The sequence below is a fragment of the Pezoporus flaviventris genome, unplaced genomic scaffold (assembly GCF_033815535.1).
Source record: "Pezoporus flaviventris isolate CSIRO_AGI_PZ_B2104156 unplaced genomic scaffold, CSIRO_AGI_Pfla_v1 ptg000002l, whole genome shotgun sequence".
Taxonomy (NCBI): Eukaryota; Metazoa; Chordata; class Aves; order Psittaciformes; family Psittacidae; genus Pezoporus; species Pezoporus flaviventris.
The window spans coordinates 82,303,167-82,328,744 of NW_026892550.1; the positions used below are offsets into that span (position 1 = coordinate 82,303,167).

The window sequence follows — 25,578 nt, forward strand, 5'->3', positions numbered from 1 at the left end:
AGAATCAGAAGTTTTGAACCAGGTAGCATATAATGGGAAGTACAAAGGAAAGTGTTGTTGCTGCCTCAGACTTATAGGGAAATGAATGTGCCTTTTAACATCTCCCACTTGCAGATCTCAGACCACTGAGGATGCCAGTGAATGAGGCACTGCAAAACCCCAGCGAGTAGGATGTGATTATGAACCCTGTTTAGAAATGGAGGAATGAGGCAGAGAAGTTAAATGGGCTGTTCAACATCTCACACAGAAATCAATTGCAGAACTGGATTAGAAGTTAATGTTCTTTTATTCTCTTCCCTCTCCTCTCCATTGCTTTCCGCTATGTCTTTATGATACTGGCAATCACAGATGCAGAGCTTAAAACAGTAGCAACAGCTGGCAGTCTCATTGTAGGAAACCTGCCCACACTGCTCATCCAATATAAAACCACTTTGAAAGCAGGTACAAAAAAAGGTGCCTTGTCTCTCCTCCCTACATTTAACAGTGACATACCTGTCTGTCACAGTGGCAGAATTAGGTATAAAATACCTAATTTTAAGTATGTTGATTAAGATTTAATTATGCTGTTGCAAATAAATTGATTTATTTTTTAAGTATAAAGGACTAGATATAGGGACTTACAAAGCATTAAAGGACTATTATAAAGAGACAATAACTTATCTTCTCATAGCAATGGGAGATGCTCTGCACAGCCCTGTAAAAATTAGTCAGAATAAAACAAACAGATGATTCTGTTTGCTTGTCTAATGTACAAGACTAAATGATTCTGAAGAGTATTTATAATTTTGGAAGAAACGTTTGCTTTTGGCATTCTAAATGTGACATTCTAAAATGACGCATTGTTCCTCTGATAATGTCTTTATTTCTATTATGTTAGGAAGTCGTATTTGTGTTTTTCCTAGAAGTGTATCATCTTGACACACCCAGAATTTGCTTGTGCTTGGTGTTTACCATGGAAAATCCATAAAAAGATAGAAAGATTAAGCTAAGTACTGATATACTCTCACCAGAGCAATCTTCCTGCTTTGTGCCTTTTTACTGGCCGATTGTCACTATTTCCATCTACACTGTACATCCCCATGTCACTGCTTATGCATATGTATTTGGCATAAACTGTTATGCTATTATCCCTCTTACCCTTCCCAGCTTTCTAGGATTGTATCTTTCTATGTTATGACTGCACTTGGGTGGTGTATTCCACCAGTGTTTGTAATGTCAATAAATCCTCATTGTATTTATTAGAGCTGAGTGAATAAGGGAAAAATTTGTATTTTACTGGAGAATATCAGAGGTAAAAGTTTTGCTTATAGCCAGAATATTCACTCCTGCAGCAAGACGTGAGTAGGCCTAAAATACTGCTTTGGAGGCTTGTGCTAGGGCTTTCCACATGAGGGTGAACTGCACCCACAGAGGGGAAAACTCATGAAGAAAATCATGAATAATTAAAAAACACAGATAAATGTGAGACTACTGCAACCTACTTGCCCACATTTTAGGAACAGGAAAGAAGGCAAAAAATGATTAATACATTATTCAGTATAAGTTATTCCTCAGCTCTGTGCTTTATGCGTAGACCCATGCACAAACTGCAGGAGATGTATTCCAGGTAACATTTGCTTCCATGTAAAATTGCATTTTAGTTCTGCTGCAGAATGAGTATCACTAGTCCTACTGCTAGCTGGTTCCAGAATTACATCTCTGCCAGAAGTTTTAAGAATATTTAAGTACTCCAATAGCTCAAGCTTCCTGAAGTATTAATGATATTCTCTCAGAGTTTGCCTTTCTATTATAGAATTCTCTTCACTAGACTATATATTTGTGTGGGAGGGGAGAAATGCCTTGAAAAAACAGTGACCTCTTCAGGATGCTACGTTGAAGCTTAAGCTTTTATACCTATTGGTAAGTTGCCCTGGGTGTATCTGATTACCCAATGCCTGAAACAGCTACTGCTTTCCTCAGAAACCAAGCCTGGGACTCAGTGATGATAGCTCTCAGACCCAAAGATCCAGGAAAAACAGTCACCAGACCAGAGATCCCCAGTATTTTTCAAAGGGCAAAGATGCCTTTCTTGCTGGAAACTCTTGTTAGCAGGAATGTTTTTCCCTCTTCTATGATCACAAATCTAAACACACCACCTTTTATTTATCTTTTTTTTTAATAGCTATAGGCTTGATTTGGCCTCTCTATCTGAGGCTGTAAACTGATTTTGTCTCTGCCATCTGACCCTGAAAACCATCCACCCTGCCAGAGAATTGAGGGTCAGAAGCTTTAAGGGTAAATCATGTACAATGCACAGGTCCAAGTCTGTGATTTTTTCTGCCTTTCAGCTCTGCCATCTTGACTGTCTTCCAGTTCTGGTCTTGTTTTTCTCATGAGCTGTGTTTTTTATCTCAAATTTGTCAGAAATTTCCTTTGGGGGAGTTCATAGCAATTCTAGGGACATTTTCATAGCTGAGCTTGCATAAAACACATTCTTTCACCACCCCAGTCAAGCTTTTTATAAGGTGCTGACTGGTGCCACATGGGAAAAGGCAGACACTGTGCAGCTTTGGGTGAGCACTTGAATAGATCTCCCATCTGGGTAAGTTGGGAGCTGAACTGTCCCACAACTTCCCCTTAAGCTGAAAGATGCCTGCCAAACAAGCTGGTGTTTTGGAGATGCCTTACTACAGGAAGGAGCAAATGTTTAACAGACACCACTCTGCCTTTATCCAGACAGAGGAGAAAAAATGAGAAGGAAAAAGAGGGGAGACTGGAACCTAGAAAAGACTGGTTTCTTCATAAAGCTGCTGCTTCATGCTGGACTTTTCTGAAGGAGAAGGGCTGGCGACATCCTTTGCTTATAGCTGCTGGTGTTGACACTTTCTCCCATTCAGGCCACTGTTGAGTCTACTGGAGTTGGCATGGCTCCTCAGTCAAATGCTATTTTGCCTCAAAGCAGCCTTTCAGGCTCCTTTCTGTCACCATAATGAAAAAGAAAAGGTCACAAGGCTATCTGCTATTTTATTTTCACTTTGTCTTTTGCAGGGAACCATAAGACCCCAAGCTCAGCTCGCATTACCGTGACAGGTTTCAGTTTAACAATCTGCATGGTATCAAGTGCCTCCAGCCCTCTACGCCAGACTCCTCACCAATCTGTACCACTCTCATCAGAGATACCCACTTTGTACAGCCCTCCACGGACTTCAGAAGATGAGGACTATCAACCTAACATTTTCACTACCCAATTAATGCTAGAAAAAGTGGAAAACAGGGATGTGAGTGACTTGTACCTATGTATGCTGTGCATTGAGAAGTAACCCTCTTTCACCTCCAAAGAAACACACTAGTACCTTGTGATTTTAAATATTCTTAGGAGTCGAACACATCTCAACACCGAAATGCCCAGTGGTGACATGATCTTCGTCTCAACCAGAATCGTTTCCAGGATTCCTCCACACACAATGAAACAGTCAAAGCGATTGAAAAGGGACACAAAATAGGCCTGGAGACCAAGGCTGTACATCTTCAGCAGCATCTCTGCCGTGAAAAGAGCCAGCAGCACCTTGTTGGCAGTGTCTCATGAAAAACAGAAACAGATTAAGAAAACTTAGTCAAAAGATTATCATAGCTAACCATTGGCTTTTGCCTACAAGAAATGCCTTCTGAGATCAGTCTGAAAGATTAACTTCATGTAAGCTTGGGTCAAAGAATGGACTTCAAAAGCATGGGCATCTCATTCACAGAAATGTTTTACAAAGATGTGTGCAGTAATTCTTATGTATTGCACATACAGGTGTGATGTATTACACAACCACGCAACCTCCAAGGCAGGGACATGCCTTCCTGTGCACAACCTCCCATCACAGTTGTCATCTGCAGATGAGAGTGGGAACAGAAGAGCTGCTGTGCTACCTACTGTTGCTTAATTAAGCCTTTCAGCTGCTCTCACCTCCAGTGAGGATTCAACTGTTCTGCAGACAGAAGAACTTTACAAATTGCTCTTCCTCACCTCCTTTGTAACTAGAATTTATCATAAATGCCATTTCAGGAAAACCCTGGACAACCTGTGGCTCCCAGTAGCTATCCATAAATTGGAAATCCAGTTGCTGTGAATATATATTTAGTATAAGCTCTGGATTTCACCTATACCCAGTGGAACACTGGTTTTGGTGGAAATGAGTAACTAACATTTTCCCTGAAACTTATGCCATTGTGGCACATATTTTGTTGTATTATTTAAGATCGTTCACAGACACTATTAGGAGCTGTGTATGCTCCTTCTACCATTGTGAGGTCTAATGCATCAGCTCCACCTTCAGCCCCTTTTTTGACACTGAGCATGATGAACAGAACCATAATCCTCTCCTCACCTTGGACCTCCGTGAGCCAGTCTGGCTGGTTGTAGTGTTCAGAGGCAATGGTAAGGGTGTTGAGAAACACAAGGAATATCACCAACCAGTAGAAAACATTGGACTTGACAGCAGCACGGCACTTTCTTCTGCAGAATCTATTCCACCGGCGCCAGTAGCGACTTGAAAAATTGGAAAAGGAAAAGTTCTTTTCAGATAGGGATCCTTAGGCTATTGCAAATCTTCTCTGTCAAGAGAGACTCTAGTCTTGATTTATTTTTCAAGAAGGGTAGAGAATAACTTTAAAGTTCACTCTGAGAAATGTCCTTTCATTTTCATCTGAGTCAACAGCTATGATCATCCTTCCTTTAGCCATAGAAATAAAACTAGCCCTAAGACAATTCGCAACATTTAGAGATGAATAAATTTCTTCAAGCAATACCTTAATCTGATTAAGATATCCATTACAGCTACCCCAAGAGGTTTTTTAGCCCAGTTCCAATAAAAATATTTATTCTTGTATTTAATGCTTGTGGCCTGCAAAGGGACCTTGGCCAGGCTCAGGATAGTCAATGAAAAGCTATCCCACTATGTACTACAGACCTTTGGATTAAGTCCTTGGAGAAGTGAGGTCAAATAAAAACCATGGAATGTTTCCGACATTCAGCAATGTTCAGGAGTAAGCCCAATACAGGGGCTAACTCTGAACAGAAACAAAAAAACCACATCAAACAGACAAAAAGCAACTTAGGGGACCTCAGCATCTCACCTTCATGCCTGTAACTAAGGGTACCATTTGCTAATCAACAGACCTTTTAAAGTTTGCCTTCCATGAACACATCCCCTTATGTCACTGATTTCTGAGGGTAATTACTAACTACAGAAGATATTTAAAGCTAATTACACACCTCCCACTCTTCAGAATTTAACTTGCATAGCAACCAGTTTCCAGGCAACACTTGCACTGTATAATAAATCTAATAGTTTTATATAGATATTATATACATATGTGTGCGTGCGTGCATGTGTGTGCCTCTAAAGAGACACATACATTACAGGAAGAAAGGTATTTTCTTGGCTAGGTCTTCTCTTATGCATTATTTCCAGTGATGAACTATGTCCATTCTTGAGGTCAGGGTTCAGCATCTATATGAACTAAAGCCAGGTGATGTGAACATTGCACACTGGCCAAGAATTTTGCAACATTTTAACAGGTAATCAAATCCAGGCTGTTACAGCTATGCAATTTATAAAGGCACCCAGTTAAACTAGCACAAAGATTTAATAAGGGTTGCATGTTCTGCAGTGGATTTGGGACAAGAAATCATCTCAATTTTTAAAATGGGCAAGACACTTAGACATTGATGTTGTCATTAAATCATTATTAATCCCCCACGCTTCTGTGTCTACTTGTGTAAAATTGTGTGTGCACATGAGCACGTGATGATACAAGTGTTTTTTTTTGTGCTTACACTTACATACAAATAAAACCATGGATTGCAGGAATGTGATTATGTATGCAACTCTGCATGGGGATGCATATAGGCAGCATGTACGCGTCAGGTCGTTCTTGAATTTACATTACTGTTCATTATTTCTGTAAGCTGAAGGATACAGTTGCCCACTTTTCCCAGATATTCTGAAAATTAATTTAGGTTTTTATAAAGCTGACTGTTATGGAGGAGTTATGGAGGAAGCTGGGCTTCTACTGAAGAGGCAGAAACGGACTGGGACCCCAACAGCTAAGTTCTATGAGCTCAGTCAGCCTTTCCAATGGAAACCCACAGGAAACCCACCTGGGGATTGCTTCACATTTTCAAAAGCTTTAAATCAACAGAACAATCATCACCAGAAGAACTCCACATGTCCAATGGTGAAACTGAGAATTTCACAATTAAATGCAAATCTCACCAGTTGAAAGATTTACAATCAAGCAAAGCAGAGTAGTGCAAAAAAATGTAGGAAAGAGAACCTTGAGCTGACAGGGCTGATGTTGATGGATGTAGTATAATGATTCAGTTGAACAACTTCTGGTTTTATATGTTATAGCTTGAGATATGTATGTAGCAATCAGATATGAACTGCTGAGTGAAATACTGTCAGTAGTCCCTGTGCCTTATTTCAGTATGAAACTAAGAAAAAAATCTTGATTTTTGGTAGATGACGGACTAAAATCTGACAAGTTTGTCAGTATCTCCTAGAATCAACACTGCGTCCCACAGATGCAGGAGTAAACCACTTCACAAAGCAAGGAACAAAACTGGTGGAAAGGAGGAAAAGCATAAGTCAGTTTTACTTACCTAAACTTTGATTTTGAAATCCGATGCCTGAAAGATAAGAATTGCCATTAAAGCCTCTGAAGCTGTCCCATCTATCAATAGCAACAGAAAAAATAGCAACAGAAAGAAACAAAATTAAGCTCAATTAATTTCTTAACGATTTTTTCCTCTTGAATCCCCTTCAAGTCAGTGTAGGCACTGGGAATGGCTAGAATTCCCTGATACACAAATCTTGGGGGTTTTGGAGATAGTCGTGCCATGATGGGATTCTACCACCTACAGACATGAGTGAACTAGCTTTTCTCTTGGGTAAAACGCTGGCCCAGTGCTAGGGGCACTATCCATCTGTTACCCAACTTATTTTTCAAGCATTATTCTTCTTTCTATTAGTCACTAGGGTTTCTTTTCTTTTTTTCTTATATTAAAATACATTTGACTTTATACAGACAGACTTGCTGCTTTCACACATCACCTGTCCCTTCAGGAAATGTAAGTTCATTATGAAACCATGGGGAAAATAATGCCTGCTGTTCATTTCTTTTTTTCCCAGCAACTGAAAGAAAAACAGTGGATATTTTGAAACTTAGATACTAACATTTTTTTTGTCTCTGTTAAAATCTACATAAATTGGATGAATTCAAAAGGTCCTGAACAATAACAGATTCTGTTGCTGTCAATAAAATTTGGGGAATTAAACATTCATGAAAATTTGGCCATGTTCCCACTGTATATGTGTTTAAATATCTAATTCTATGCACTTGCGTGTATTCACTTAAGTAATCTCAGCCTTTTATGCAAACTCCCAAACGAAGTTAGAGATAGACCCCCATTCTCTAACCACTACCTTGTTCTGCTTGACACATGTTCTACAAGGCCTTTGAACTCTTTGGCTATCGACACATGCCCTACAAGGCCTTTGAACTCTTTGTCTGTTTTCTGGTACTTAAATAATGGTGGACAGATAGAAATAAAGGTATGTGGAAGCAACGACATGAGTCAAAGGTGATTTAGGAAGCTGCAAAATCTACAACCAGGAACAGAAGAAATGAGAATCTGGGGAGTGACTACGAACAAGAAATTTCTGCTGGGTTGAAGCATTTCTTAAGGTTCCCTCTACGATAGGAAAGTGATTCATTGTTGACAACAGTTGGCAAAGGTCTTACTGTACTGGCTTAAAAATGGATTCACTGTGTTAATAGACACTGGACAAAAGTAATTCTAAAAGCATGTAACAATACTGTAGTGGTCTTAAAAATGGTCATGTCCCTTTCTGAGGACATCAGTCACAGACAAGTAATCAGCATCAGGTCAGTTTCCTTATGTGGAAGAGATTGCAGCGATAAGAACATTTCAATAGCAGATGGTCCAAGACAAAAAAGAATAAAAAAAGCCTTTGCACTGAATACATCATTCCTGCTGTGTCACAGGCAGCTTGTTTAGGACACGGTGTGGTTACAGACACACACAAGAACTCTTGATAAAAAGAAATAATACACTGGCTGAATAGAATGCTAAATTATGCTGCAGCAAGAAAGTGCACTTTAACAAGCATGATGGGTGAAGCACCTACAAAGCACATCCTTAATGTTAAAGCTATTCCAACTTCTGACAGAGAATTCTTGCTTCATATGCACTACCTACAAATTGTAATGGATCAGGTTTACAGACAACAGAAGAGAAGGTTCAAAGATGGGGAAAGAAATAAAAATCACAATGAAGGAGAAAGCTGAGCACTGAAAAGGAGATGGCAAGGACTTTCATAGAAAAAGGCTGAGGGGAGGAGAGGAAAAGAGCGAGAAAGATGTCACAGGGAACCTTCCTGGTGGAAGGTGAAGGACAGGGACTGTGAAGTTCTCTGTTGACCTCCATGGCTAATGGTTTGCTGGTAAGGGAGTTGTGTGGCATTTAAGGAATTTTTTTATTTATTCAAGCAAAAGAGATGTGGCAGGTGTAGTACTCATCACACATGTGATAATTATATCCTTGGAGCATTATGAACAGCAGCCAAGCGCATTCAGCGCTCCCACAGGTTAGCTACAGCCTTCCCGCACCTTGCCTTACTGCTATGGCAGAAGGCTTTATCACATGTGGGTGTGCTATATATATAGAACAGGACAAGGAAGGAGGAAGAGATTTATATTTAGAGGCAGAATCCAAGACTGAAATGGAATTTTGGAAACGCAAACTGTACAATAAGCAATTCTGAAAACATCATGCCTAAATCTGAAACTCGTTTTCAAATGACCCTTGTGATCAAGAATCTTTTGTCTTTCAGAACCAGGATTAATTATGTAGTATAAAAATCCTTTTATGGCATCATTAGAGTCTGTTGAATAGTCTGGATTTGAGCCCCTGCTATGGCCTTTTTTTGATACTCCAAACTGGAAGCTGCCAGGGGTTCAGGGTGGACAAGATTCTCTACTGAGTCTAAATGTGGATCTCTTGCATCCCTCGTATCCTGGGGGGTTTATGTCATTGGGAGAATGCATGTCCCCATTTGTGTCCAGCTCTGGAAAGTCTTGCGAAATTATTGTTTAAAGTCATGGCATAGGAGCTTATATGAAAACCCATTTCAGATCACTACTGAGTATTTTTATCGTAGGAACCATGTAACTCTGATTACATTTTAGAAAGACAAAGATCAGACCTCTACTGTTTGACCAGCTATCTTTTAAATTCCCTAAAACTCTTGTAACCTTTCATAGTTATGCAGCACATACAGATACAACAGGGAAATGTAAAGATTTTGTCAACAGAAACTCAGGATAAGCAGCATAAATTGAATTTAGTGAGATTTCCCACATTCTGAGAGATACAGTCTTCATTTCTCTATTCATGGTGGACACCAGAGAAGAGAAACGATGTGCTTGTGAAGAATGTGACACTCCTGTATAATAGGGATTGAGGACTTTGTGTAATTGCGCACACAACAAACAAATTTGGAAAAAATCATGTAGGTAGCCAAGCATGACACAAAGGTCATGTTACAGTTGTTTTCTGGGAGTAGCAATTACAAACATGACGATGAAATTATCTGGCATGATGGTCACAACTACTTCTACACTGTATGATCCTGCCTAGAGGCGACTGTCTTCATGAGGATTTACAAAAGCCCTTGAATACGAATAAAAGCTCTCAGAAAAGCAGTAACACAAAAATTTACTTACTATGCCTCTAGGTTATATGCAACTTTGGGGAACATCCAAAGAGCTGCACTATGCATATCCTACAGATTTTAGAACGGTGAGAACATACCCCTGGTGTAATATTGATATTGCTTTGGTGCAATATGGTGCATTCATGCAGTTACTAGCCGTGCAGCGCAAGTTTTTTCCTTCTCTCTGTTCCTGATGATGACATTTTATTGTTTCTGGTCAGGATGCCGGCATCCCTGAAGATGCCCACCACAGGGTCTTTTTTCCACATATTATTGGGATAAAAGCATATAGTATCATGACATTCTCAGGAACGTATGCTACATACCTGATAATCTCTCAGGCTAATAAAGACTTAGGGCTAAGTTCTATCCTCAGCTGTGCCTCTGTGATTCACACTGAAGCAATAGGCCTCCACTCTCCTTCTTGCTATCCTCTATACAGCACAATTAACACTGGGGAGTTGTACAGGGATGCAATGACCATTTCCCATTTCATTTAATTAATTAAAATATTTCAGCAAAACAGAACAGATAACTGACTGGCCCTGGAGAATTTGCATTCTGATGTGGACTGAGATCCTCCTGCTGACGTAACCACTGAATTTCAGCAGAGTCCACACAGTGATGCCCCTTCTTTCTTTCTGTTTTTCATTCTTGCTTTTCTTGCAGAAGCACTGGGGAGCATGCCAACCTGATGGTGATGCTGGTTTTATGAGAGAGGTGTACGCTGGCCAGAAGCAGTGAGAATCTAGAGGATAACTTTAAGAAAACTGAATCTGTCTAGCTTAAAATTGAGCTGGTTTGCTGCTCAACAGGCTTTATTACAGTCTAGGAAAATAGGACAGCACTTCAGCACTTTGTGAATAATCTTGCTCTCCCTGTGACAAGTCACAGGCAAGGCCTGTCACAGAATCCATAGTAGGAAGATAATTCGTAGTCCACAAGGGCATGCTATTGTCCTTTAGACACGTATCTAGAGCTGACTGTGAATATAAAAAGCACCTTGCTCATAATAAATCGGAGAGCAGTAGCTGAGGCTGATACATAAGGTTCAATCTTACGTATTTTCTTGCTGAAGTCAGCAGTGGTTTCAGAGTTTTTGGCAGACTTTTACCACTGTTCTTGATGTGATGGGGACTTTGGTCCCCACAGAAGGAGGTTATCATCTCGCTAGGTGAAAACCAGCAGCAACTATAGTGAACCTACAAGCAAACTAAACAGACTCTTTCGCCTTTACCACTGGCTCCTACGCTGATTATTACAAGAACTGCATAAGAATTATTCTCCAAGCCAGAAAAGCACCAAGGGAAAATCACTGATGGTGCAGCTGCCAGTGAAAGCTTCCATTGTTCATAATATTTTCAGGACACACTGTTTTCAGTTGGAAAGCCAGGGTAGGTTATTCACTTTGTTTTATCCTGTTTTATTGTTTTAACCCTCTTTGGTGGAAAAGCTATTGAACTGTACTCCGTATGTATGGAAATCCTGGCCAAGGTAAAAACGCCAAGTGGCTTATTGTTTCAATGAAAGCAGCTAATTTTCTCTTTCCCTTTGAGCTCAAGTGTTTCACTTTTCTGTTGAGGCTCTATGGAACATTAGTTTCCACAAAGGTCTTTTTTTTAGCTAATACATATGTATAAAAGCAAGCTCTATTATGGCACCCCAGATCTGTATGACTGTATTAGAAAATTAACATTCTGGTTATATTGGAAGATTATATATGCTGACATCCCTCACAGAACATATTACTACTGATTATGAGCAATAGCCTGTCCTTGGGAATCTAAGTCCTGCACAGCAGTAACCATAGAGGCTCAGGGAAATCGCTCACTACTGATAAGTCCTGAGTATAAGGATATCCTGTAAATAGAAACCCACTGCTCCTAGTTCTGGGTTTATCCCACAGATGTGTGCTGCAGAGGAAACATGTTTCTTTGTACCCAAAGGCAACAGGTTATTCACATCACAAGTAAGATCAGTTCCACTTCCAAATGTTGTCCTTGAGGTTAAAAGCTGTTGTGTTTCTACTGCAGGGCAGATGTCAGTGTAGCACAAGGCAACACCATGACAGGGTTGATATACTGTGGAAGTTGTGGGATGCTTTTCAACGTCCTGTGGAACCCTAGAAAACCTTTTTCAAATTCAGATGCCTGGTAAAGCTAACACCCATCTTTGGAAAGGAACTACTCTCAGCCAGAGCTCTCCTGATGGCAGCAGAATTACACCAGGAATGATTATGAATGAGTTAGAATCATAGAGTAGTTAGGGTTGGAAAGGACTTCAAGATCATCTAGTTCCAATCCCCCTGCCATGTGCAGGGATGCCTCACCTAGATCATGTCACCCAAGGCTTTGTCCAACCTGGCCTTGAACTTGTTTTGGTTTGTTTTGTTTTAGTTCTAAGAAACTGGATTTACACAATAAACAAGGAGAGATTAGATGTTAGATCCCTCCTGAAACTCCTGCTGGTTTGAAGACTGGCATTGCTCCAGACAGCACAGCTGATGAAGGCAGTCTCTATAGTATGGATACTATAGAAATAAAAGCTTCTTTGAGACAATTCATCAGTAGGAGATAGCTTGTGTTTGAAAGGTACTCTCCTGATCTCACATAGCATATGTCTCTGTGGAGCTGAGAAAGGCTGTCAGGGAAGATCTCCTTTTCCAAAAGGCACGCTTGAGCCTGGCTTCTCATGCAGATCTTTCTGTCATTCACAGACCCAGCCTTTCAAAGCTCTACAGCTTTTTATAAGAACAAAAAGAACAGCCAGTAATTCTGAATTATCTTCAGTGAAAATGGTTTTTCCTTCAGTCTCCTGGGTAATTTTTTCCTTTGATAGTGAGTTCAATTTGGTGGCAAGCTCAGCCTGTAATTATGGTGGTAGTGCTGGGATGGTTAAATGCCCTAGAAGCCCGATGCCACTATAAAATAAATATATTACCTTTCACTTGAAATCTCCCTGTTGCTTCAGTCATGCCAGGTTGCAGCTTGCCCAGTGCAGTCTCTGCCCTCTGGGAAAAAATGTGTTTATAGCAAGGCAATGGGGATTCATGCCTGCTAGATGATTTTAGCAGGCTGGTAAAAATGAAGTCTCATGTGCAACAGATGAAACTCAACGATCAAGCAAAAACCTCAGAATCCAGAGGGCAGATGACTGCTCAAAAGTCCAGGCCTCATCTTCAACTATAGTAAATCAGGGGCATGACCGTAATTATTAGTGCTTACTCAAAGTCACTAGTACCAGATGAGGAACTTACTTGAAAAGATTAACTGACTTCCCACATGAATTATTTGTATCTCTAACACTGGGCCAAATTCCAATTCTCTTAGTCAGATTCCAATAAAAGAAAAGACTCATTCAAATAAATTCTTCCTTACATTTTATATGTTCCAGCAGAAATATTGGTCTATGGGGGGTTTAAATGAGGGCTCAGTGAGAAGATAACTTAATAGTTCTTGAAACCAGGAAAGTTGGTTTCTCTCTCTGCCTGTGTGATGCAGTAACAAAACAAACCAGAAAGAACTTCAAGCCTCAGAATCAAAGGCAAATCTGAATTTACCCATAACTAAGGGATTTGCAGCTACACAAGTTTGAAACAAGCACTTTACAAAAGTTGAAAGCCTTGGCAAAATTTGTATCTCACTCAGAATTTCAAATACAATGATGTAGCCATTCATTTTCCTGGATGAAAGAGCCTATCCATCTCTTAGAGATGAAAAGCAATCTGACTGAGGCCTTGAGGATTTTAACTGTCCTCGGGTAAAGGGTGAAAAACCCCTTCTCAATAACAAACCTCAATTCCCCTACTATACATCACCCATTTTCAAATTAAGTTGAAAGGTGCATGGAAACTCTTTATCTCCCCGAATCTTACATGTCCTGCTCTGGTGAAACTTGGGGCCCTGTTTTAACATTTCCAAAATGGGAAAAAGTAACGAAGCTCTATTTTCTTGTAAATCTCCTATATCTTCTTCCATGAAATATGTTGGATGTAGCTATTCCTTCTCCTAATGCCAGGAGCATAGTGATCACGATGCCAGACCACAGTACTGCTATTTTCCTGCGGGCATGTTGGGCTATTTTAAGTAAACTCCATTCTAAGTCATGATTATGCTTAGAGCTGGGTTTAACTTCAGCTCTCCTGGCCACATTCCAGCCAAGATAATTATGTTCTGCTTGCCAAAATTCCCCATGCAGCTTCAGGGCAAAACAAGCTATCCTTCATACATGTCCTTATACACTTGTATCCTTTGTTTTTAAACACCTGTCCCATTTTACCCTGAAAGTGGCTGAACTCTAATGATGTGAAAACAAACCCTGCATTTACAGTTCATAAAGTGCTTTAGGATCCTTTGGGGCTAAGGACATTAAATGAATGCAAGCTGTAATATTAAAAATATATGAAATTTACAGTAACATTTGCCATTGTTTTTGGGACTGTGTAGCAGCAGGGGACCCATTGTGTTGGGAACCGTAACTGCAGAATAAAGATGGTTCTCCAAATTGGATCCAGCTGGAAGAAGTAGTCACATATCCAGCTGCTGCTTCCTGTAATGTGATGAGCACAAGCAACTTGGTGGGGTGCTAAAAGGAAGGGCTACAAATGCCTGAGCACCATGAATAGGCTTAGCCTGATTCCTTCAGAAAAGAGGCCATAATCCAAACTAAACGATTTAGCAGGTAGGCATCAGCAGGCAGGTGAAGGAAAGCTATCACAATTTCTCCTGGGGTTTGTAAATCACTGGCTGACACTAACAGGAAAGCAGATTGAATTTACAACATATTCCACATATCATATCTTGTAATACAGATAAGATCTCCTCCTCTTCAGTTTGTAGAGGAGAAGGCCAAGAGTATGTGTGGGAGATGCAATCAAGGTTTAGGAAGTCATGAAAGTGATAGATAAGTTGAATGTGGAACTGTTGATCACCAAATTTCACAATATTAGGAGAGGACATTGACTAAAAGTAGTAGTAAATCAGCTTAAAACACAGACGAGAAAGTACTTGTCTACGCAGCAGGTAGTGAACTTCTGGAACTTGTTGTCACAGGAGATTGTGAGGGCAAAGGCCTTAAAGGGTTCAGATAAATCCATGGATTACAGGTCTATAAATAGCCACTAAAGGCAAAAAGCAGAAGTGTACCCTCTAACATCTCTAATGTAGTAAGCATAAATCTGGGAGCAGTCAAAGGGGACTGGAAAGCATGAAATGGCAAGGCTTGTGCATTTGCCCTCCTGCCACTCTCAGGACCTGAACACTTGGTCAGCTGGACCACAGGTCTGACAAAATTACTTATGTACCTATGATGAGCATTTGACAAACACTGAAGGGCTCAAGGTATCCCTAAGGACAGTACAGAACCTCAAAATACACCATCATGGCGCAAGCTATAGCACGGATAGGCTTAGCCCATATTTAAGGAAATTTTGAGGGATTAACATATTCTCCCCAGCATAAAGTGCATTCTTATACAAGTCATGCAAAAAGGAAGAAATTACTCCTCTTGCCTATTCTTGCTCTCTGTGATGCTAAAATGTATACCCTAACATATGTCATTGCAAAAGTATTATCTTACACATTCTTAGGCGTCTCCAGTAACTACAATGGTACAATTTCAAGGAGGCATTACTCCCTCCTATCTGATGTATTTCCTTGTCACTACAGTATTGCTTTCAGCATTTGAAGGGTGTCATTCACGCTGCAGGATGGGAGGTATCAGCCATGTATTTCTATCACAAGACACCGTAAAGTGTACAAGAATCATTAAAGAAATGTAAATAGACCAGTCATTTCCACTCTTTGGTCTATATATTCTGGGTTTAATGATCTGTCACCAAAAAGGAGATTTAAAAAAGAACAAAGTTATTCTTTTAGCTACTATGAAAATCCAGAGCTGCTTATCCTGGGCATTCTGTGCTTTATTTACATAGATGTAAACCCGGAGTCTCTCCATTAATGTCCAGAGGAAGTCTACATTGCAATTAAGATAAGAACTAGGATCAACAGATATTCGGCACCGTCTCCTTTCACCCACTTGAGATTTTTTTTTCCCCTTAAAAAGGCTGACATTTGCCCTGGCTTTAACCCACTAAGCTCAATCCAATCCCTACACACATATATCTGTGTAGATGTACTCACGCTAGCCTAGCACCGCAGTTTTCGCCTTCAATATCTGCTCCAGGGACGTTGTCTGTGTTCACTGACTCGGTCTCACTGGTGGGCATGCTCACTGTAAGAGTCAAAAGGAAGAAAAAGAGAGGGTTGATCATTAGAACCTGGCATATCTATTAATGAGTCATATGAGGGAAGGAACTAGCTTAATAAAAAGACTTAATAAAGCTTAATAAAAAGCTGCTGCTCCTGAGGATTAAGCAGTTTGCTAAGCAAGTCTAGTGCCTCCATGTACAGGCCAGGTTGGGTAGGTAGACTTCAGAAATATACACAGGTCATCCAAATGCTAAAGAAAAGAGATGAAGCAGCTGCCCTTTTACTTTCAGAGTCAGTTCCTGGAACTTTTATGAATGAGAACCATTGAAAACTAGAGAACTTGGCAAAGACAAGAAGCTTTTATTTGATTCAATGGAACACTTAAAAAAGAATTCCCCTTTACTTGCACCAGCCCAGCCACCTCTTTTGTGCAATGATTAGAATACAAATAAAATGTACCAGATTGACATGTGTTCAGACAAGTGTTTTCTGTTAGCCTGATAGCAAGTACCACATAAAGAATACCAGTGGTTCATACGTCATATACCAACCATTAATGTGTTTCAACATTGCACTTACAAACTGGACCTACAAGGCTAAGAGGGGAATTCAGACTCTTTGATCCATTCAAAGGAGCTAATGAATACGGATGATGATAGAGATTTTATATTGACACTCACCAACTAATATCTGGACACAGTTTCTTAGGGTTTTACAGAAGTGAAACAACCTTAGGCATCAACTTATCTCATTTGGATTCAACGACCTGTCATGTTTTCTATCTGTTATCAAGCCTCACTATTTTAATTGCTCTACAGTTCACACACACACACAAAAATCACCATTTCTAGTCCACCAGCTGCTCTTGGCTCCTGTATGAGCTAATAAGTCCTAAATATATAATCATCAACAGAAGTTAGGACAATGGAGAGGATCCAATATGTGTCCTCTTTGTTCCTCCCTCCTTTTCAAATACACAAACCAAATGAAAAAATAATACTTAAAACTGAATGATGGAGGAGTTAAACAGATTTTTTAGATGACTGGTAAAACTTCAGAACATGACCTGTATTAACAGTTGGATATCTAAGAGATGAGACTTGAGAGTATGCACTATTTCGCTGTTGGAAGGCTTCTAATAGCCTGTAAGAATACATTACTCAGAGCTAAGAACATATCTGTTTGTGGGTTCTTGGCGCAAAAGGAAGCAATGTAGAACAAATAGCTTCTGCATCTCAATTGGGCATATGGACTCTTCATTAGCGACTGTAGTGATAGGACAAGGGGTAATGGGTTAAAACTTAAACAGGGGAAGTTCAGATTGGATATAAGGAGGAAATTCTTTCCTGTTAGGGTAGTGAGGCACTGGAATAGGTTGCCCAGGGAGGCTGTGAATGCTCCATCCCTGGCAGTGTTCAAGACCAGGCTGGACGAGGCCTTGGGTGGTATGGTTTAGTGTGAGGTGTCCCTGCCCATGGCAGGGGGGTTGGAACTAGATGATCTTAAGGTCCTTTCCAACCCTAACTATTCTATGATTCTATTCTATGATTCTATATGCTTAATGGATCATGGGGCCACATCTTATTTCAGAGGCTTGAAAGTTATCAGCAGGTTTATCCAAAGAGGTCCTGGATTCCTGTTTTGAAAGCATGATGGTAGAAATGTCACTCAAAGTGAACTATGTTTCCTTCATCCTATCCCAACAATTCACAAGCCTACAGCATATATCTTAGGAAATCTAAAGGTCTTGTGCTGTGTTCTTTGGACCATATGAAATAATGGACTCTAGCACTCTTGGCATAACTATTAAATATCATACTCTAATGGTGCCTGTTCCTTTACAAGGACTATATGTTTTAATAATCTTGTTTATTTGGGAAGGCAAATTAAAGAATCAACTGAATTCATATTTTGATGCACATGAAGCAGTCAAGCTGTAAGAAAAACCAACATTCATAATTCAAATTTGCAGTCCAGACTGAGTCCTTCAGCAAAAAATACCCAAACCCAAAATGCTAATATTTCACAAGTCATCTTTGAAGATGAGGTAAAGCACTTTCAAGACATAATCGAGATTATTTGCAAATGGAAAACAATTTTGAAGACATTAGCAAGAGATTGATTTGCAGAGCAGCTTATTATCTTGAGTGCATGAAGAGGACACTGAACAAGCAATACAGAAAGCAAGGCAGGCACATGCAGAAGTATACAAAGCTATATATGTCGGTTTGTATGATATACAGACACACAAACACAGATATATGCAGTGTGGACACAGAGTGCAGTGGAACATTACCATGAGTTTCTGTGGAGTGACTAAACCAAGCAAACTTTCCTTTCTTCTCATCAGGCAAGCCAGCTGGAGTGCTTCCTTTCACAGACAAGATGGTCAGTGTCAAGTACCAGGAACAAGACATCAACAGAGAACATGCAGCCAGTGACAGGCAAAAGAAAAAAACAAGGAACTCAGCTTACACGACGTCCACTTCTGTCTGGAAACTTCATCATGTGAATTAAAAGTGCAAAATGAAAGCCAAAGGTATACAGAAGTATGAAACATCATAGCAGATCATCAGAGGACAACTATTCCCGGCTTTCTGCTCTTTTTGTATCTGGCTTCTGAGAACATGAAGTCGCTGAATTTGGGTTTACGCGTCAACTCCTTTTTCTAGTGATGTCAATGGCAAAATTCCTCGTTTGACTGTTTAACATATTGAAGTTGATGAGACCTAGGCAATTACAATTTGTCCTCAGGTTATTCCCTGAACCTTATGGTCAGAATCTGGACTAGCCTATTTTTGAATGAGGTTCATCTGCTTTCTTCCAAAACTGCTCCAATATGTAGGAATTTTCCAAACTACCAGAGCTGCTGACAGAAAGTTGTTGGGGTAATCACATTTCTCTGTATTTCCCCATCTCTAGAGATTAACAACTTTCACCAAGCACCCAGATGTATGTTGCCTTACTCAAACTAAGATACCCCTAGACTATGCCTCATAATTTCTCTTTGAGTTTAGATTCAGCATTCACCCTCTGATGTCCTCCTGGTGCGTGGCTTTTCACAGCATTAATGTTGATCCTCTGCTGTTATGCACAGAGGTCTTTGGCCCACACAGATCAGAGGTGCATGCACAGAGATGTCCTAGAAGGTACTTTGCGCTTCCCTAATCTTACTGCTGCTGAAAGCCAAATTTAAGCAAGGTGGGAGACGCAGGTGCTGTGGCACATGGGCTGAAGAGACTGCTGTGGTTCTGGCTAGCTTTATGGCACTAGCTCACAGGCATTTATCACATGGCACTGATAGAAAATGTTAAGGACAATAAAAAGTATTAAGATGGTATCAAATATTAGAGGAATGATGTCCAGAACTTAAAGGTCAGGACAGACAGGGGATTAGGACTGTATTCCCTAATGCCTCAGCAGAACAACTACTTACTTTACCTGGCACCTCGCATCACCTTCAATATCAGGGTGTGCAGATGCTGTGAGGTTCATTGAGGTCAGTTAACAAATCCTGAAAATAGAAGATGCTGCAGAAGGGTTGTGTATAAATTAGGGCTGAATATGAGAGGAAGTAGACCAAATACTGCCCAGATGGCTTTCTTATCTGACTCAGTTCTCAGAGATGCAGACCTTGTGCCCACACTCTGGCTCCAGCATAGAAACAAGGCAGTCATTTTTGCAGTCCGGATAATTAATTACTGGAACCATGTACCAAGAATGATGATGGTGGTAAATCCACCACAGGAATGTTTTAATCAGGAAGAGATTTTTTTTTTCTAAATGGTGGGCTCTAGTCCAGACCAGAGTTATGTTTAAGACCATGCTTTACAGACTAAGCCTTCTCAATGGCCACTTCCTTCCTGTAATTACAGGAGCTGAGACAAAGGCAAGAAAGAGGCAAATGCATATTTCCTCCCACCTCAGTAAAAAGAGACTTAGCAGTGGAAATCCTGGTGCCTTGCGTTGTGTGTCACATGTGTTCAGGGGCTTATGCACTGTTACAGGAGTGTTTCCCTGTCAGCTTCAAAAGGTCCACTGCTTGTAACTCAGAACCACAGGGCTTGGTTCTGTCAGATGTAGAGGAAGCCCACCTCCCTGCTTCCTGGCCTTCAACCAGACCATTAAATCTTCCATCTCCACATACTTTGCATTGAAGGTGCTTCAGAGTCCAAACTGCAGCATGGGCAAGGCAGTGATCAATCCCTGTGAATACTACTCAACTGCCAAATGATGTTGTATACAGGCATATATAGGTGACTTCTTGACAGTAAAGAACAACTCTGTCCCCACACTTGTCCATCCTAAGTGACATCAGGTTGTTAAAGAGGTAAGAAGGCATTTCTGAATTTTGGATTTAGCACTGCACCCATGATAGACTCTGGTTGATGAAATCTCCAGTTAGTCACAGATTCTCTAGGTAGTGTAGCATAGTATTATTTTAAAGGGAAGAGAAACAACTTTTAAAAGTCATTCAAGTATCTCATAGTTTCAACAGAGTGCAAACCATAAGGACCAGAAGATTATATACTCTTTCTCCAAAAGCTTCTGAAACCTTTACATATTGGCACAGTGTGGCTCATCTCTCAATGTAGACATTTTATCCTGGACTACCTAAACTCAAATTTCACATTTTAGCAGCAGCTAAAGCAACAATAAAAGCTATGTAGCAGCTTCCTTAAAAATAAATCAGAAAAATGCTTCATGTTATGTCAATTCTAGCTCTTAGATCCAACAGACAGAAATAAGGACAAAGAGTCTGCAGTCTGTGACTGGCTAGACAGACAGATGTGCGAGACCCTTTGAGAGCCTTTGTTTCATGTCACTGGCATCAAGCGTTGATACCAGCCCTACTCTTGCACTAACATATGTCCCTTCTCTACTGAAATGCCCCATGGACATGCAATGAATTATTAGATGGCAGGTTGCCAAAAGACAGTCAGCCACTGAAACAGAAAGCTGCCACAAGCAAATACGTTTCTGTGTAGCTTTGAAATAATTTCTTCCTTTACACGCTTGGAGAGCAATATTTGCTCCCAGTCCAGAAATATCATTACCACTGTTGCATCTTGCATTTCTGACACTTCTGTCATCTTGACAGTGGAAAAAAATCTATTCAGATTCATCTCCGTGGATTACATAATGTTGCCATAATTGTTGCTGAATCTCACTTTAATACTGTGACAATTTAAGATTGTCTTCTCTTAAGAGAAGACTGTGCCTGGGCAAAGGGTGCTCAGTCCCACAAACATAGACAAAGCACAAACTTCTCAAAGATTTTAATGGGTAAGTTACTACATGACTTTGCAGATCTGGGTATCAGTTCTAGAACTGGGTATGTTAGAGACTATTCACACTGCCTGACTTCATGTCTCTGAATTTGCTCTCTGAGTTAGACTACACAGGCAGATAGTTTCCTACCACGGGTTTTGAGGGCTATACTGATATCTCCCTCAATGGTATGGACAGGATGGGCATTTACCTTATGCTGGTGGTTAGGTAACTGGCTTGAAACAATGTGACTATCCAACAGTTCATTCATATTGATAAAGACCTGTAGTGGTTTTCAAACAAAGAAAAGCAGCAATACACTTGATTGTGTTTTCTAATATGCTCAATGGGACTCCAATTTCTTCAACACTCCAATTTCTACTAGTATTGAATTGCTTTGCAAAACATGGGTCTAAATCCACCTTTTGCTTGTGATGGCATTTGAGGTCAGAAGGACTTGAAATCACTCCACCACTTTATTTTGTCACCTTGGTCAGACAACCAAGCCTTTCTATGTATCCATTCTGTTTCTCTAAAAGGAGGATTATAATTCTGCACTCACCTTGCAAATCTCTCTGAGATCTGCTGATGAAATATATTACAATAAGAGCTAAGTACTATAGCTATTACTGATGCTGATGTCTCCCAATTGGGAATCTGCAGACCTATAAAGCAAATCTAAAGAGCAAAGAAGTCCTGTGAATTCTCCAGCTGAGATTTAAGATTTCTTTTTCCACAACAAGAATAAATCGCACTATCCAGGCTGCTTCCTTTAACAGAACGTGCATTGAGTGAATGACTTTGTTTCCAGTACAAACCCTGCTTCCCATGGTGCCTCTCTTGCCCATCATTTCATGAATGAGTCTATGGCAGCTGTCAGAATATTAATCACCTCATATTTTCTTTGGTGAAGAGCTCTCATTTTAATTAATACATGAATATTGCCTAGCTTTCCTCTTCTCATTGCTTGGTTTGGAAATGCTGCACTCATTTATTTTATTCATTAATTTAAATAGGATACAGCTTTCATTCTGCTACATGCATACAGTGTCTTGGGAACAATCAGTGAGTGTGTTCCTAAATGCAAGCAGCGTGCAGAAAGTAAACTGTGCAGAGGTAAATTATTAGTTTTCTCTAGATGTCCTGATTTTTGTTAGGAAAATATACTAGATACAACTGGGGGACTCTTGCATTTTCTATTTTGAAACGGAGCTCTGGAATAGGAAAGCTTCTACAGGAGAAGAGGAAAGGGAACTTGAACTATATGTAGGATCTTGGTGGTTCCATACCTCTCAGACAGAATGCATGAATGAATCCAGCACAGTAAAAAAAAAAAAAAATCAGAAATATTGGGAAAATACTTGGAAAATGTTTACCAAGGGCTCAGAGACCAATGCTCATATATGGACAGTGTATATACAGACAGTATTACACACACAATATTTCAGTAATATATACAGTTTGACGTAACCTAATTTTGTGCTATGTACAAATGACTGCAATTGCAAAGAGAGAGCTTGATTCAAACTATCCTTCAAGGTCAGCCACGGAATCTAAGATAGTAATAAAGAGCCATAAAGCGATTGCCAGTTGTATCCACTTCAGTCAAACAGAAAAAGGCTTTTGATAAAAAGATCTTTGCACCAGTGAACCAGCAGCGAAGGTGCTGCAGCTGGTATGTACTAACAAGACCTGTCAAAACAGTAAAACCAGGCTGGGCTATGGACTGCGTCAGAGAAGGCTGATGCAGTTTAGCACTGTTTTACTGAATGAAGTAGACCTTACTTCCTTTACAGAAAGGAAGAATGTTGCCAATATTGAGATAGAGTACTGTATCCTCAAACATCTCACTCAAATAAATTATACATCTTACAACATAAATTGCAATGTATATATTTATATAAAAAGACTAGTTCTTACATGTCCTTCTCCCCTTCCGGAGTGTCACAATAGGCACATATACATCCTGTGATGTTGAGAGGATATAGCCATAGGCTAAGTAAATGTATACCATACCCAAAGAGGAACAGAAGAGCGAGCAGCGTGTATCAAATGCACAGGCATGTGATTAACAGATCTGTCATTACCATATGCAGATTACTGCACACCTATGAATGCATTACCTTGCTACTAATTAATCTTCCTGGGACTTATTTTAGTATAACAAACTCCTCAGCTACTTTATACAGCTGCCATTTTTCTTCTTTTTATAGCAATATTGACAGTAATGTGCCCCGTTCCACAAATACTTGTTCATTTCAGCCCCTGAGTGGAAAGCACATAGCACAGAGAACAATGTAATGGGCACAGTCAAGCTCCTGGCTTGCCAAGAGACAGCCTTTGCAAGCCTCAAACATGTTGTAGTCTGTGTTTGAAAGGAAGAACTTAAAATCCTTTTCACATTTCCCTGCCTGAAGGGCAAAGGTATTCTTTGCATAACCTGTGGTATCCCAAATGTGTCGTAAGCACAGAATGTAGGACTCACCCAAAAGCAGCCTTTACAGAACGAGTCTAAGTCTCTTGTAAAAAAGGCAAGAAAACAGTCTCCCTGGATAACTGGTTGTACTGCTGAGCAAACACCTAAGTCTGCAACAGGAGTCTATTCACTGCAGAGTATCTGACTGCAAGTGCAATGGAAGTAACTCTTAATCCCTATGGCTGAAGGAGGACAGATGGGTTGGGTCACAGGGTGACAAAACTGATACCAGAACAGATGTAAAGATGTCTCTCTCCTGAATCTGGATCCTCCTATCACATCCTAAACTAGTTTTCTTGTCTGATAAATGAGTCGTGTTTGCATTGTAAGGAGCAAGAACTGATGTGCCAAAGTGCAAGGCATTTATACTTGACAGGACATAGTTTATAGCTAGGTTTCTGGTGTCACTCTAATAGCTTTTAGCAACCCCTCTGGTTCCCCAGAACAATTGAATTGAAGCAATTCAATTAAAAAAAAAAAAAAAAGTGAAACAATTGAAACATTTGAGGATCTATGACTCTTTCAGCAGTATTTTGTGATGGTGAACAAATCACAGCAGCACATTCTAAATGGTTCTGAGAGATTTCTTTCTCATTCTTTATGATTTTTAGTGGAAGAAGGTAGGACAAGCAGCAGTGTTATCAAATCCATATGAATCTACTGTGCAAAATGATACACAGACACAAGCAGAAGCATCTCGCTTAAAAATCAGCAGGATTCTATTATTGCAGGCTGGTCTGGCAGGCGCCATAGAAATGGGGGCACGAGAGATACAAACACTGTGGATAATGTGTTGGGAAGCGATACAAACGTCGATCATGAACAAAATTACTAACCACAAAGAAAGTGCCTTCAAGACAGTAAAATCAACAACTAAAAGAAAGAATCCCTCCTGCTTCGATTGTCTTTGTCCCTCTAATAATCACAATGCTATTCATGTTTTGCTCACCAGCATTGTTATAAATGAAAATAACCAGAACATAAGTTCCAAGCACAAATGTGATAATAAAGTAGGCCACGTGTTTCTTTCCTCAAATTCCTACGCATGGGAGAACTTCTGCATCTGCCCACCCATACAAATATACACCTGGGTGGTGAACCAGTGACTTTGATGAGGATCTCTGCTTCAGCAAAAGCATCTTTGCTCTTTGAGTTCACAGCCCTGTGAATCCATCTTCCCTGCAGAGCCCAGGAGAAGCAAAAGAAAATTAGAGAAGCTAGTTCCAACTTGATCTGCTTAGGTCATCAGAAGCTCTCCAGGGAGTGATGCTCACCACCTAGACTGCAAAGCTTCAAAGTGACTGGGATGCAGTTATTTTATGACATTCCTGATTGTTGCAAACCATTTCAAGGTGGGTGATGCCTGAAAACCTAGCAAGTAGCCTACAGTTTGCGAGCTAGAGCACATAAGAGGATATGTCAAGACAGCAGCGACTGTTTGGACAGTGCAGTGGGTGAGAAATCAGTCTGGTGGCTTGCAGCGGACATCTTTCCCAGAAGGAGCTCGCACAACCCTGCAGCCAGGGAACTTAGGCAGAAATTGTGCCACTGAGAAGGTACATCTCTCTGAGGACTGTATCTAGTATAGAAGAAGGAAACTGTTCTCCTGGAGCCTGGCCCTTGCTGGCAGAACATCAGAAAAAAAAAGGAAAAGTGAATGTGGGGGAGGGAAATTGGACTTTATTATTTCAAAGGACAGGCAGGGCAACTGGGCAGAGGCTGGGCCACAGGTGAAGGGACTGTGGGAAAGAGCAAGTGACTGAATGCTTTCATTTGAAAAACCAATCTGCAAGCTGGAAGAGTAGTGTACGTTTCCTGCGCCTGGGAAGACTTAATTTAGGAGTGACTTACTTAA

The 25,578-nt window shown here is 40.3% G+C and overlaps 1 protein-coding gene across 5 annotated transcripts in view; it reads right to left on the reverse strand.

Moving 5' to 3' along the window:
- The window catches only part of CACNA1C (calcium voltage-gated channel subunit alpha1 C), a 482,397-nt gene that overhangs the window by 101,156 nt on the left and 355,663 nt on the right, over positions 1–25,578 (reverse strand). For 3 of the 5 annotated variants that reach the window (XM_061444716.1, XM_061444714.1, XM_061444713.1), the window contains exons 10-13: positions 15,908–15,998; positions 6,632–6,658; positions 4,353–4,513; positions 3,333–3,558 (exon numbers count right to left, since the gene is read on the reverse strand). In XM_061444716.1, the coding sequence (XP_061300700.1) occupies positions 3,333–3,558; positions 4,353–4,513; positions 6,632–6,658; positions 15,908–15,998 (505 nt within the window). Of the gene's footprint in view, positions 1–3,332; positions 3,559–4,352; positions 4,514–6,631; positions 6,659–15,907; positions 15,999–18,272; positions 18,348–25,578 lie in introns of all 5 variants that reach the window. The other 2 variants (XM_061444712.1, XM_061444715.1) reach the window with 1 other exon arrangement.